This window comes from Chelonoidis abingdonii, chromosome 1 (genome assembly GCF_003597395.2).
Source record: "Chelonoidis abingdonii isolate Lonesome George chromosome 1, CheloAbing_2.0, whole genome shotgun sequence".
Taxonomy (NCBI): domain Eukaryota; kingdom Metazoa; phylum Chordata; order Testudines; family Testudinidae; genus Chelonoidis; species Chelonoidis abingdonii.
Genome location: NC_133769.1, coordinates 169,742,514 through 169,757,671, shown reverse-complemented (window position 1 = coordinate 169,757,671; position 15,158 = coordinate 169,742,514). Strand labels below are relative to the sequence as shown.

General features: G+C 42.7%; 1 protein-coding gene across 6 annotated transcripts in view; it reads left to right on the top strand.

Annotated features, from left to right (window-relative positions):
• The first annotated feature begins 679 nt into the window (after window positions 1-679).
• Window positions 680-15,158, top strand: part of CBLB (Cbl proto-oncogene B) — a 226,022-nt gene continuing 211,543 nt past the window's right edge. For 2 of the 6 annotated variants that reach the window (XM_075072562.1, XM_075072555.1), the window contains exons 1-3: window positions 680-1,306; window positions 1,961-2,140; window positions 14,200-14,450. In XM_075072562.1, the coding sequence (XP_074928663.1) occupies window positions 1,973-2,140; window positions 14,200-14,450 (419 nt within the window). In that variant the 5' untranslated portion in view covers window positions 680-1,306; window positions 1,961-1,972. Of the gene's footprint in view, window positions 1,354-1,960; window positions 2,141-14,199; window positions 14,451-15,158 lie in introns of all 6 variants that reach the window. The other 4 variants (XM_075072552.1, XM_075072561.1, XM_075072560.1 and 1 more) reach the window with 4 other exon arrangements.

The following is a 15,158-nucleotide window of genomic DNA, read 5'->3' as shown; positions in this document are numbered from 1 at the left end:
ATTATAAAAAGTTCCTCCTAACCTGAGGCAAGACCCTTAGTTACTGTAAATCAGCAAAGCCCTCTCCCAATGCATCAGAGGGCTTAGGGCTGATCCTCTGGGCCTGGCTCACCATAGGACTGACTCCCACACCCTACAGAAAACCTAGATCTATCCCCGTCAACTCCTTCCTCTTTCTTTCTGTCTCCTCTTCCCCCATTCCCCTTTCCCTCTCCTGCAGCTGCCCAGGCTCTCTAGTTCACTCCCCTACCCACCCATCTACACCTTTCCTCCCCCACCTTTCCACTTGCCCCTGCCCTTCCCCCTTCCCCCACCCCTTATCCCCTGCTTCTTCTCTCCCCCCAAATCAAAAAGGACAGAGATAGAAGCGGGGGGGGGCAGAGGTGTCACCGGAAGCCTCGTCTCTCCCAGGCTAGCCCTTTCATTGGCCCCTTCCCTCATCAATCCTACGCTAGGGGCCAGCCTATTCTCCCCCCACCCACTCTTGCCTTCCGAGGGGCGCCAGCCCGTTCAGCCGAGCCTTGCCCCCACCCATTTGCTGCCTGATCTGTCAATCAAACCCTTTCCCCTTTACGATTGGCTAACGTTAAGCTCCTTAAGGTCCCGCCCTCCTGGAAAAGCGCCCGTTCACCTTCCCCACCGCGCACGCGTGGGAGTGACTGTTGGGCTCGGGGCGGGAGGGGGTGTTTCAAGGAGCGCAGCTGTTGCGGCGGCGGCGGCGGGCAGAGCGTTCGCTGTAGCCTGTACGTGCGCGCGCGCCCGGCTTTCCAGGAGCGGGGTAGCCCGGGCTCTGCGGGGGCATTGCTGTGCGGTGCCTCCGCTTGTACGCACGCACCCCCCAGCCCTGCCCCCGGGGGGGGCTGACTAGCGAGACACGGGCCGTGATGAATTAACTCTTCGTGTTTTCCTGCGGGGGCAGCGGCCGCCCCCGAGCAGCAAGCGATAGCCCGGAGAGTCCCACTGCTCTGCTGCCTGCCAGTGCCTGCTAGGAGACGGGAGCATGTGTGGCTGCAGAGGGGCGGCGAGCTGAGCTAACCTCCGGAGCCAGGAGCGCGGCTGGGATTTAACACGCTGCTGGCGGGGTGGGCGGACGCGTCCCTGCCTCTGGGACTGAAGCCAGGCGCACGAGGTGGGAGGGAGAAAAGAAGGAGGGGAAGACTTACCGGGGGCACTTCTCTTTTGGCTTTCTACCCCCCACCACCATCCACTCAGATTGAACAGAGAAGGGAACAAAACTGTCTCTCCTGTGAAACGAAGCTTCAGGGAGCTTGGATTTACGGAAGAAATTTCCTTCCTGCTCCTTAAGGTTTTCCCCTTCTTCAGTTTCTCGCTCTTTATACAAGATAATACACCGTATGTATGGTTCATGTTATCCTAAACATTTGCTCATCGCAGGCATGTTGGCTTTTCTTTTCTTTTTTTAACTTGGCAAATGGAAGTCCATATGCCTTTGTTGTCTGGTGACAAGCTTGTGTCCCTGGTGAGCTGTGAGTGTACATGATCATCTGTATGTTTATTGGAGTCTTGGAAAACCAAACGGGAGTGTAAGTGATCTTCATTAGTGCTAGGTTCACTAGTGGCTTTTATTTCTTTATGGGGAGACTAGGGAGGGTAGAAACAGAAAGTATGTACTCCCAATTGTGTATGAATGGGTTTGTTTGTTTGTTTGTTTTTGTTTATGGGGTAAAATCAGCTCTGTGTCTGTCCACTCGCAAGTATAAATTTACCTTCAACTTATTTATGTATACATTGACGACAAATCCAGGGTCACTTGTCAGTGTAAACTCAGCCCAGATGGGTTTTAAACTCTTCATCATAAAAAGTTAAGCCAGTTTCCAAACGTACTCTTCTTGTTTTCTGACTGGGGAAGGCAAACGGTACTTTACTGTATGGTTTTGTTTTTTATGACAAAATGTCTTTAGGACACCTTATAATAATTCTCTTATTTATTCTTGTTAAGATCGGATCCCAGATGGCCAATTCCCTGAATGGCCGGAACCCAGGTGGCCGAGGAGGAAACCCCCGCAAAGGGCGTATTCTGGGCCTCATAGATGCTATTCAGGATGCCGTAGGGCCCCCCAAGCAAGCAGCTGCTGACCGCAGAACTGTGGAGAAGACTTGGAAGCTAATGGACAAAGTGGTAAGTTTTGTGTGTGTACATATTGTATTCTCCTGTTGGGGAAGGAAGTTATTTACATGCGTCCATGTGAGATTCTACATCTTCCTGCAGATTTTATTCCTTTGCCATGTGTGTTCTTGTTTCCAAAGAGATGGACTTACATTTTAGTCAGATAAACCTATTTGTGCAGTTGCTGGCCTCTGGCTATGTTTTTTTTAAATAGTGTTTGAGTGAGGAAATGTACATGTTTGCCTGAAGTCCTGCTGCTCTTGTTGGTCAGAGTCCATCACAATAACTCAGACTTGTAAAGCTGTTGGGAGAAAACTACTTAATTTATTTCTTGTGCATCAAATATTCCTTATGTTTCAAAGTGGATCCCATTTAGTCAGTCTGCAAACAAAACCTCTTGAGCATGAAACTTCAGTTAAGCTAATCATCCTATAAAGCACTCTCATGACGGTCATAAATGTACTCTTACATTGTCTTTTCTTAACTATTTATTTTGGAACTGGAAATGTATTTTATTGACAGTTATTGTGGGTTGGTTTATAGATCTTGTAGCATCTACATGTTGCGTTCTCAAAGTTGCACATTTTATTAAATACTACACAATGGAAGTGACACTTTCTATAAACTAAGTACAAATTAGCTAAAAAGGTGCTGTGCTAAAGTTAGGAATAGTTTGCTTACAGTCTGGGTAACAGTCTCAGGAGGCAGAGTGATTGGGTAGGAAAGGGCTTGATCAGCACAGGAAAGCTTCCCTTTGAAATCACTGAGGATTGAGGTTTTAATACCTGATAGTATCAGGCCCTAGAACCAAGGGAGACATGACTCTAAGGCTTGGTCTACAGTACAGAGTTAGATCAACATAAGGTAGCTACGCTACAGTGTAAGTGCGGTGCCTACGCTACAGCCTTGCTCTTGCATATATAAGTGCCCTACTATGTGGACATAAAACTCCACCTCCACAAGCGCCGTAGGGCTTATATTGGTGTAGTTAGGGTGACACAGTGTCGTCTTTATATCTGCTGTTGGCTGTCATTCTTGTCAATTTTATGGCTCTCGGCCGGGCTCCAAGCCAAGCTGTCACCCAGGCTCCCTGCTTGGGCTGTCACCTAAGCTCCCCATTGGGAGCCCTACTGGCCCCTGGGATCCCTGCTCCCTGCCAGGAGTACAGCAGCCGGACTCCAGCTGTGGCTCTCCTCACCAGGGATGAGAAGCGCCCCCCCGCTCCCCGTAGCTTCTCCCGGCTGGGAGCAGGAAGGCAAGAAGCCGTGGAGGACAGCTGAGGTCCAGGCAGGCTCTCGGGGGGCCCCCCTGCCCCACACTCTCTTGGAAGTGCTGTGGTGGCTGTAAGTCAATCTAATTTAGGTCGATTTAAGATTGTAGTGTAGACATGTACTAAGGATCTGACTCTGGAAAGTTAACTAACTCCCTGTGGTTCAGTTCACTTATTTTTAAAATACAGACTTTTTAATGTAGAGCTCTGTGTGGTGGTAGTAAATAATTTGCATTTATATAACTTCAGGAAATCTTGATGCATCTTGCTAAACTAGAATTATCAGAATCATTTATTGGAACCTAATTTGTCATTCCATGCTGATACCACTAAACTGGGGGTTCTCAAACTAGGGGTTGGGAACCCTCAGGGGGGTCACGAGCTGTCAGCCTCCACCCCAAACTCTGCTTTGCATCCAGCATTTATAATGGTGTTAAATATATAAAAAAGTGTTTTTAATTTATAGTGGGGGGGATTGCACTCAGAGGCTTGCTATTTGAAAGGGGTCACCAATACAAAAGTTTGGGACCCACTGCACTAGAATATTACTTGTATGTATTAAAATAGCCCCTAAAGCTAATTCTAAACTGTGATGTAAATGAGTGCTACTCCAAAGACTTAGTGGAGTTGTTTCTATTACTGCCAGATCAGATTTGGTTGAGTTCTGTAAATATGGAATGTGTCATAATTAATTTCACAAATGTAGGCACTTGGAGGCAGACACTACTCTTCAGTAGGAAGATGTTTTCATCTTGAAAAGATGACATCTGTTTATATCATGTTTGAAACAATAGAGGGAATGTACAGTTTAATATTTCCCTCTTTGCAATAGTATGTCAGACCATGCAAAAAGCCTTACAGTGCATTTTTCCTTTGGTTAGTTTGAATCTTAATCTCATTGTTTGGAATTATGGATTGTTGTCGCTCAGTTTTCATAGAATAACATTGTCATTACTACATCAGTGCATCAAAACAGACTGTGTGACCTGTTCTGCAGAATTATTCGGAAAGGCTGCACTTGTTTTCTTTTTGGTTTCACGGGGTAAGTGTCCTCAATTTTGATCTTCAATGTATCCTCTTTAAGATGCTGTCAGTTAATCAAATTTTATTTCCAAATTACATTAAAGTATACCAGACAGGGTGATGTAATGGTGTTCAAATGCTGTAACTTGCTTGAGTTAAGCATTTGGTACTTGTAGTGAAAAGAGCACATTTGAATAAACATGATGTTAAGTCGTCTTACCTTTCTCAGCAGTAGGGAAAGGGAGGTAAATTTCTCTTCTATATAAATCAAAAACAGGGATTAAAACCAGAATTAGTCAGAAACCTTCCCAAGTAACTGTTGGTTTAAATACTGTTGTGGGCCTGTATCCTGCAGTCTGGTGAACCTTAGCATATGCATGCCCACAGTGTCCCAGTGAACTCAGTGGGTCTCTGCATAATCATAGGGGTCCCCACTCAGCAATCAGACTGCGATTTCAAGGCCTAAATTACTAGTGGTAATATTTGTCTTTACCTATAATCTCTCCTCTTCCCCTATCTGTATAGAACAAGACAGAGAGGTTGTTTTGCCCAAGGACACAGAGAGCCACTGTCAAGACTGGGTTTAGATCTCAGAAATTTCTGGTTTCTGTTTCCTATGCTCATCAGCATGCTGTCCCTGCTCTTTCTCACTGGTTGAAATTCCATATCTGAAGTAACTTGAGTAGCAAAACATATTTGTTGCTCTATTTACAAACATTGTGGGATTATCCCGAACTACAAATCACTCTTGATAAAATCATGCAAAGTAAAATAACTATATTGTGGGATTAGGGTTTTTGGAGACTACGTAATGGTGTATGTAAAGTTCATTAGCAACATCATGCAAATCTACATGTGCATATTACCTGCCATGACTTGGAATTGTTATAGTTAAGGGTCTGTCAATTTTGAGACTTCATGATTACTCTGTTTGTCATGGCTTTATATTTTAGCTATGAGAACAGGATTAAGGGTGCAATTCATATATAGTATCTCATCTTGAAATCTCTTTGGTACTAGTTTAAAAAAAAAAACCACAACTTTCCTTTGGTAGTTGAAAGAACTTTGTCAAAATTGATAGAACAAAATGTGATGGCATGACATTCTAGATAAAGTCCCCTCTGGTAAATATTTACTACTGAGAATACTTGCAAAAAATACAAAATTACTTGTTCCTGATCCAGTCTCTGCTGAGTCTTATAGTTACAAGTAAACACATCAGTGCATATGGGGCAGTGTCAAGCTGAATCTAAACTTACTTTTTATAAAGTTTACTGATACACAATAAAGAGAGTTAAGTTATATGTTTAACAACTCCTGATTAGCAATAGATTTAATATCAATTTTTTTGTATTTCTGTACAAACTCCTATTTTTGAATGGATAAGCAGTAGTTACATCAAAATATTTTTGAGCGTTGGTTTATTTCATTACCTTGCATAATGCTAAGCTTTGGGTGAGCTCCTGTTTCATGTTCCAGAAAGCTGGAACATGCTAATAAAGTTAATTCTTTGATATAGTGGATAACTGTTTTTCCCAAAATAAAATGCAGCACCTACATATGAGAATAAATTTCAGATTCAGCTAATATTGATGCGATAGTAAAATAATTATAAATCGTTAAAGTCTTTCTATAATATGTGTTGAAGATACATTGGAAAGGCCTTCTAACATCTGATACTGCAGCAAAATCATAAGCATAATGGATTTCAGAATCTAGAAAACAAAAGTACATTCCTATATGGAGCATGCCTTTATCTCAGAGGTGGGCAAACTAAGGCCCACAGGCCACATCCAGTCCATGGGACCGTCCTGCTGGCCCCTGAGCACCTGGCTGGGGAGGCTAGCCGCCGGCCCCTCCCCTGCTGTTTCTGGGCGGCAGAGATGCGCACTCCTGCCGAGCAGAGCGGTAGTGTGTCTGGCTCTGACAGGTGCGGCAGCCAGACATGCTGCTCTGCTTGGCACGGTAAGTGGGCTGGGGGCTTGTATAAGGGGCTGGGGGCCCTGGGAGCAGTCAGGGGACGGGGAGCAAGGGGTGGTTGAATGGGGCGGAGGTTCTGGAGGGGGGCGGTCAGGGGATGGGGAACAGAGGGGGTTGGATAGGTGTGGGGTCCCAGAGGGCCTGTCTGGGGGCGGGGATATGGATGGGGACAGGGAGCAGGGGGATTGGATGGAGATGGGGTCCCAGGGGGCAGTTAGGGGACAAGGAGTGGGGAGGTTGGATGGGTTGGGAAGTGAGAGGAGGCGGGGGCCAGGGTGTTTGGGGAGGCACAGCCTTCCCTACCCGGCCTTCCGTCTATCCAGTTTTGCAACCCCAGTGTAGCCCTCAGGCCAAAAAGTTTGGCCACCCCTGCTTTATCTTGAGAGTAGCAGGGGAAATACCTGCCATGTAAACGTGAGAGAAGATTAACACCTTCAGTAGTCTGGCTATTCAGAGCTCAGAGTTCACATTAATTTTGAGTGTTTCAAGTTAGTGAAATTGTGAAATGTTTTGAAAGAAGATTGTATTTGTGATCCCATGTATGAGTGCTTCAACTTTCAATCACTATCGAATACTCTGAAGTACTAGGGGGAAGTATGGTTGTTAAGCAGCATGGATAGAAAGCAGAATTCATGTATAAACTGTATTTTTGTTTTATCATGGTCCACACCATAAATTTTACTGAGTTAATGGAAAGCAGGAAGAGCAATTTAATTTGCTGTTTAATATAGTCTAAGGGCAAAGCACAATATGTACCCAAAGGTTGCAGTATTGGCTTTGTGATTATGCAGAGCCACATTACTAAAAGAGTTATAGAAATGATGCATTTTTTTAAAATGAAGGGATGCCAAAATCCAGTTTTTCCGCGAACATCCAGTGTCTCTATTGAGTACAGTTAACGAGTATGAAACCCAATGTATACATTAGTTATTCTTTATAACACACAGTAAACATTTGAAATGTATAACCTTCCAAATCACTTAACTTCACAGTACCACAGAGGAACCAATTAAATAAATCATAACCACAGAGTTCTTCAGTATATGACACTGTCCTTATACTGTGTTTTAAATATTGATTGAAAGTCTTATGGCCACACACCTCTCTTGTGGAGAAAAAAAAAAGTATCAAAATAAAAAAATAGTTACACAGAAAATCAGGTGAAAAACCAGGGAAGCATCCCTTTGCCTGTTTCTGAATATCTGTGTGGCAGATACATGGCACGAACAGCGTATCAAAGCACTTCACTTTTTGCTTTTAAAGTAACACTGCTACGTTTGCATCCCCGTGCCCTTATTAAGACAAGCACCGGTACAGTATGGAAGCTGTCGAATCCGGGATTTGACAAGCCACTGTTCTCTCAGATGGCAGTCACCTAACAAAGTCCTCTTCATCCATTCTGGTAAGATGGCCTCTTTCAGATGTCTTTTTCTACCTCTTGGTAATCTATCCATCTGCAATGTACAATGGCAGTGCATTGATAGGTAATGCTGTCTTGGAGGCAGTGGGCTTTGAGTGATTCTGCACCTTGTGATCTCCCCATTTTCCCAGTAGCCAATCTGCCATTTCGTTTTTCAGGATTCGTTCTTCGGAATTGTGTGTGCTGTGGCTTTCTGGAGATCAGAAGTGTTACAATATCTTGCTGCATAGCCACTTTCAACCATGTATGGTATTCTGAGCCAATTTGTTTGCATCTTGTGATGTTTCTGGACTTTGTGGCAGAAGATGCTGGTTAAGTAGAGCCTTTCAAATGGTAACCTTGGAAATATACTAGTCACTGATACTCTAATTGTCACGTCCATTGGGTTCAGCTGATTAGAGAGAATTTAGTAGGAGTCATAGTCAGCAGATACTTATTCTGTTGCGTTAGTAACTTTTCTCACATGGGTCTTGACCAGCATTGTGGCATTTAAACATATCCTGGTGTGTAAGTGTTGCTGTGCTTTGCTTGGCAGTGTAAAGCTGTTTTATCAAAGCATCAAACCTGTGACCTTTAAAAACAATTTTTCAGAAAGATCATCATGGAACAAACAACACACAGTTTTCTACATGAAATCAAATGGCTAAATAGGTGCAATGGAAATCTCTTCCCTCTAATGTGAAGATACTTTAAAACACTGTCTGACTTAGTCATATTTGTTTAAAAATTTTATCCTACTACTTCAAAGTGTTATCTGTCTAGGTATTTACTGTGTATGACTCTCATCAGCATACTTACTGAGCACCTCTCATGCAGTCAGAGAAACAAAGTGAATGCTCTCTCTCCCTTCTCTGCCAGTAAGATAGAACTTGAATAGATATCACCTTTTTTTGTATGTGTAGAACTGATTTTTTTTTTAAATTTTTTTTTTAAGGGCTATTGGGAGGGAAAGCTACATAGAAGAAATAGGCTTTGCATTTGGGCCTATGGCCCTTGAAGTTTGTGTTCCTTGTCTCTTGCAGAGACAAATTCCATAGTCTAGGTCCAGTTCCCCTGAAAGTTTGCCTCATGAGGGTCTCCCACACTGTTTACTGTTTGTTTGAGCCAGTGAAGAGAAGCTGTGAAGGGAAGTCAGAGTGGTGGAAAAAAAGGATATGATGTCTAGGGTAGCTCTGAGCGGTCCCATGGGAACCTTTGAATATAAGGACCCCATTTAATTCTGCACTTCAGGTGGCATCTTACTAATAATGTAATCATGTTTATTTCATTGTTGGAATTAAGATACATCTCAATGTGAGAGACAATATCACAGTCTGCCCTTTTATATCTAATGGAGAACGTGGAGAATTGTAGTGATGTGGTATTCACAGTTACCCATGTTGATGAATAGATGGGTGGTTGCATTTTTTGTGCTAACTGGAGATGGTTTTTTAGGGTGAGTTTCTTTCCATGAGAACTGCAGTAGTCAAACCTGGAGGTTACAGATATAAGGATCACTATGATGAAATCTGTTTCTGGTAGGATGGGTTGCATACTCTGGCCATGCACTAGAGGAAGTAGATGCCCCAGTATCACAGTGATAAACATGGTATAATATGTTGATATCCTGTTTATGTATAGGATACCTCAAGGATCTTGTATACTCATTAACTTGTCTCAATCAAGGAAAAGTTTGTTTTTTTTTTTTTTTTCCAACTTGCTAAATGAATGTTTGTTTTTTCTTTGATAGACTAAATACTTACTAAATGCCTATATGCTTAATCCAAGTCATAATAAAAAAGTAATCAGTGGTCTGATTCATACCCTATGTTATTGCTAATGTTAGGTTTGTGTAATAAAGCTCAGCGTGGTATGACTTTGTTTTTCAGAAAGGTATGTACTACGAGAGCTCGGTTGCTTTAGGAAGCCTTTTACGTCAAGGCTTGTTGTCATTTCTTGTTGCTTACTGTTAATGTGAACCCTTGTGGTAAGTCTAAGGACATCCTGACTCTAGGAGCCATATGGTTTACACAACCATCTCTTTACAGACACATTTCCTCCATACTGAAATCTGGTCTACTATAAAAATAAGTGTAGAAAAACCTTGATAACCTTAGTGAGTGGGTGCTTGGACTCTTAAGCATTTGAACTAAACTCGAGCACTTGTTTTGTGATAAACTTATTAAAATGATAAAGTTAAGAGGAGTTGAGTTTTATTGTCAAAATATTTTCATGTAACTGAAGGGCTAGTGCTAATCTTGAGGTGTCTAGTAGTGTTCTGTAATTGGTCTCCATGTAGTCTGCAGAAAGTGAAGCATGGTAAACCAGACTGACCACAGAATCCTGTTGTTAGCTATATATGACTGTATTGGACTAAAAGAGACTTTCTAAAGCACCTGAAAGAGGAACTTGAGTCTTGTTTTTTCACAGTGTCCCCTTTGTTCAACTGTCTGGCCATCCAGCCATAGAAAATCCTCAACCAAAATAAGCAACTTGTGTGTATACACGCAGCATACCCTGTGAAATAGTGTGTTTACCTTTCTGGTATAAATAAAGCCACCTTTCTTTCACTTATACTAGTATGACTTTGTGCAGCTTGTCTTTCCACTTAAGAGCTAATTATTTTAATCATCCAGTTTCCTTAGGAGGCGTTAGACGTTAATAATATCAGTTTAATTTTTAAAAAGTGGATCAATTTAGCATGATTGTAACTTTCTGGGTTTGTTTTTTGCTGATATTTTGTCCAAATAAGCACTTTCTTGGGCTAGATGCTTCAAGGACGTCATCACCCTCTATTTGTGATTCTAAAATCCCTCCCATAAAAAGTAACTGGTGGCACAAATCATTTTTACTTCAGATAAAGTGAAAGGGTGGAAAGGGAAAAACTGCTGTTGAAAAATACACAGTGAATGAGGGCCAAGAAAAATAAGGGAGAAAACCCATACAATTCTTATGTTTAAATGCTTTCCCCTCTGTAATATTAAAAATTTCTCATCAACGGTTGCCAGTTTGAGTTCTGTTGTGTCCTACTTGGTCTAGTAATAAGTTTTAAAAGTCAGAACTGAATTAAATTTTGACCTTGTATTACCAGTACAAAAACCACCCTAGACCTAATTACAATATATGTATATAACACTTACATCCAGAAAACTGCAATGTGCTTTCCTTCTGTCTCCAAATATGGAATTTTCCACTCTGTTTATGTTGCAACATGGAATTAGTGACAATTTTAAGGTATGGTTGGTATCTCAAGACTTTGGAGGGTTAGGAGTCAGGCTTTGTACCACGGGAAATAGCTTAGAGTTTCTAGGGGGATACCTCGTCCCCTGGCATTGTCCAGGATATTGGACTTTGAAGTCATGACATTAGTATGAATAGAAAATCTGTCCCAGGCAATATTTGAAGGTTACTGTAACAGGGTCAGCACCTGCCTCTCGTGAGCACCCTCTTTCTCGTGAGCACTCCCTTTCTCAGTGCCTGCAATCTTTCAGTTCTATTCAGCAGGGCGGCACGCATCTCTTGGCAGGTCTTCAGCAACTCAGTCCTCTGACCCTGCCACCTGCACTATCCCGGTAGGCCTCCCTGGGCTCTGATCCTCAGCCTGACCAACACGGCCTATCTCAGTACCCTAGTTGGTAAGCTTATATATGAAGGTTTCCACTCTGGGGTGGAGCAGCACCCCTATGGTTTCCTCCCTTGGGGCTTGATGTCTGCCCTTTAGTTCTCTGACCCTGGCTCTCCAGCTGGGTCAGTCTAAATCAGTTCCCTTCCGGGGTTAGCAGTTCTATAGACATTCTCTTCCCTGGGCCTGTCTTCAGTGGGTCCTGGTGGCTGGCCAGAAGCTATTCCCTTGCTTCCCTGGTCCTTCTAGCAATATCTGCCTTAGCCCTTGCAGCCAGCCAGGAGCGCCTTTTGCTCCCCCATTCCCTGCAAGCAGACTGCACTCGCTCTGGCCCTACAGCTCCTTTTATATGAGCCTGCTGGGCACTCACTGGCTGCTCCCTGAAGCCACTGTAGCCTGCTCGGAGGACCTCTCCACTGCTCCTTTCCTGGGATGGGTGTGGCAGGCCCCTGAGGCTCCAGCAAGGGGCCTTTGGGCCTAGTCCACCCCATCCCAGTTACATATTAGTGATTTAGCCACATTACCCCAAAAAAAGGCAATCCTCAACTCATGCCTATAAAACCTGTATATCACACTACAATTTGTTTTCTTATAAGTATTTTCATTGATTTACTACATATACATATGTAGAATGTGTGTGTATGTACCACAGTAATTCTGTATAGAATCACACATATGGGGACCACTTAGTTCATCAGTGAAATACAACCATCTGTAGGGTGGAATGCAGCGGCTCTAGGGAACTGTATGTGAAGTCTATATAATAGTTTAGAACAAAAAAATGAAGTAAAATACCATCTTCAATTAAAATTGCAAGAGAATTTAGGTAGCCAGACTAGAATGGCCTTTAATTGGTATATGGTCAGAACACAGGACCAACATTCTGCTCTTTCAAAGTGGATAGTAAGGGTCATCTTGAAGTTTGCATCTTTAGTGGCATAGTGTCCCCTGCGAACATATGGGACTTTAGTTTAGTTCTAGGTTGGAGTGAAGAATGGTGCTCACTTGGTCATTAACACAATTCCTTACTGCACTGGGATTTACCTTGATTTTTTTTTTAAAATCCAAGACTGGTCAGGCCTAAAACTACTTAGTCACGAGATCTAACAAGATCACAAGACAGTTCAAAAAAGTCAATTAAATTTTGAAGGCAGTAGTGTAAATAAGTGCATATATTCCCCATAAAGGAGCAGGCTGTCATGGTTGGTGTAAGAAGCACTTGGTATGGTAGTGTGACAAAGTTCCTCTCTGCCTTGGTGGGTCCTGCGCTTATTAGTAGATTTGCTTGCCTCAGAGATCTTCCCCTCTGGTGGAACCCACAGTCTGGGTCAGCTTCTCCTGTGTCTGATCAGGAGTTGGGAGGTTTGAGGGGAACCCGGGCCCGCCCTCGTCTCCGAGTTCCAGCTCAGGGCCCTGTGGATTGCAGCTGTCTTTAGTGCCTCCTGTAACAACTGCATGACAGCTACAACTCCCTGGGCTACTTCCCTATGGCCTCCTCCAAACACCTTCTTTATCCTCAACACAGGACCTTCCTCCTGGTGTCTGATAATGCTTGTACTCCTCAATCCTCTAGCAGCACTTCCTGTCAGCTCCTTGCACCTCTTGCTCTCAGCTCCTCGCACCCGCACCTCACTGACTAACTGGGAGGCTTTTAACTAGTTTAGGGGGGAGGGATAGCTCAGTGGTTTGAGTATCAGGCATCTAAACCCAGAATTGTGAGTTCAGTCCTTGAGGGGGTCACTTAGGGATCCTGGGGCAAAAATCAGTACCTGGTCCTGCTAGTGAAGGCAAGGGGCTGGACTCAATAACCTTTAAGGGGGAGGGATAGCTCAGTGATTTGAGCATTGACCTGCTAAACCCAGGGTTGTGAGTTCAGTCCTCGAGGGGGCCACTTAGGGATCTGGGGCAAAAATTGGTCTTGCTAGTGAAGGCAGGGGGCTGGACTCAATGACCTTTTCAAGGTCCCTTCCAATTCTAGGAGATTGGTATATCTCCATTATTTATTTAGTTCCAGCCAGCCCTTGATTGGCTTCAGGTGTCTCAATCAATGTAGCTATCTCCACTGACTTCTAGAAAGCTCTTAATTGGCCCCAGGTGTCTTGATTAACCTGGAGCAACTGCCGTTGGTTACCATGGTACCAGGGATTTGTTTCGCCTGGGGATAACATACCTGTTCCTCACTACTTTACTGTAGCCATCTGGCCTTGCCCCATCACAGTAGATTTGATTCAAATAAATATGTACAAAATAGAAATTTAACTATTCATTTGAAGCTTATTCTGTTTGTCATTTGTTTTTAAAGGAAATTAACTGAAGGGTTTATATATAATGGGTTCCATTTAAAAGCTTAATGACTCAAGGTGCATGTAAATGCCATCTTTTAGTAGAATCCTGAAGTTGCAAATGTTGAGCTTATAATAATGTATTTTTGAGGGTCTCTGTAGTATATGTGGTGCAGAGCAGGCAGGCAGAGGTGCTCCTGTTAAAAGAATACATGCATAAAATGTGGAGAGGAGTGGCTAGTACTACTGGATGATTCTTACAAATGCTAATAAAAGGTTAAGTTCTCCATAAAGTAGACAATAACAGTGACGTTAGTGGCATTGCATGGGATATAAGTCAAAGCAGAATTTTTAGACCTCCCTGCTTGGAGGCCTGAGAAGTATACTTGCCTCTGCTTATTTCAAGATGTCAAATCACTTTTTGCCCCTATGTATTTCTTTCAGATGTGCAGTTATCAGAAAGTGCCTTTTTAAACACGTTGTTTTTGCTTCTAGGTCAGACTGTGCCAAAATCCCAAACTTCAATTGAAAAACAGCCCACCTTACATACTTGACATTTTACCAGACACTTATCAACATTTGCGACTTATACTGGGCAACTGTGACGACAACCAGAAACTTGCACAACTCAGTGAGAATGAATATTTTAAAATCTACATTGATAGTCTCATGAAAAAATCAAAACGGGCTATAAGACTCTTTAAAGAAGGCAAGGAGCGGATGTATGAAGAACAGTCTCAGGACAGGTAAGAGAAATATTTACATATCAATGCAGATTGTCTTGCTTGTCTGCATTTTTAACATTGTTTATCTATATGCACAATGTTTTGACATTTTAGTTATTTAAAGAGGAAAATATTTATTGTTTGACTTGCAGAGTCACTGCATTCAATCAGTAATTCACTGGTTTTGTTCCACTAGGTACTCTTTGTGTCACTGTAGATGAATTTAAAACTAAGGGCGTTTCCTTTATAAAACATGTATTTCTTTAGAATTACTCCTTCAGCTGACCTACAGTATGTAGTTCCTTTCCTAAGAGAGAGACCCTCGAGTTAGAGCATTGCCAATGTAATCTACTGCTTACAAAGAGAAATTGAGAGATCCACTATGGATATTGACTGACATTTTCCCCAGCAATAAAATGGAACAAAACTGCGATGCTTAGAACTTTTGGAGAGATCATGGGTCACGTAGGGTGCTGATCCTTCAGAGTGGTGCTGGGAATCCTTTTGAAAGGACTAATTGATTTCTGCTTTGCTGAGAGCTGGAATTGTTAACAGAACAATGTTGTCCTGTTTGTGTGTAGCAGTCAGTATGCACTTACTTGTTAGCTTTTAGCTTAACTTATTTTTTCAGTTTTACTGGGTGCTCACTTCTGATTTAGAAAAGGTATGTAGGGGAGTGCACTTGTATCATAGGTCTTTTGCTTTTGTAATGCAAGACTCCTCATTGGA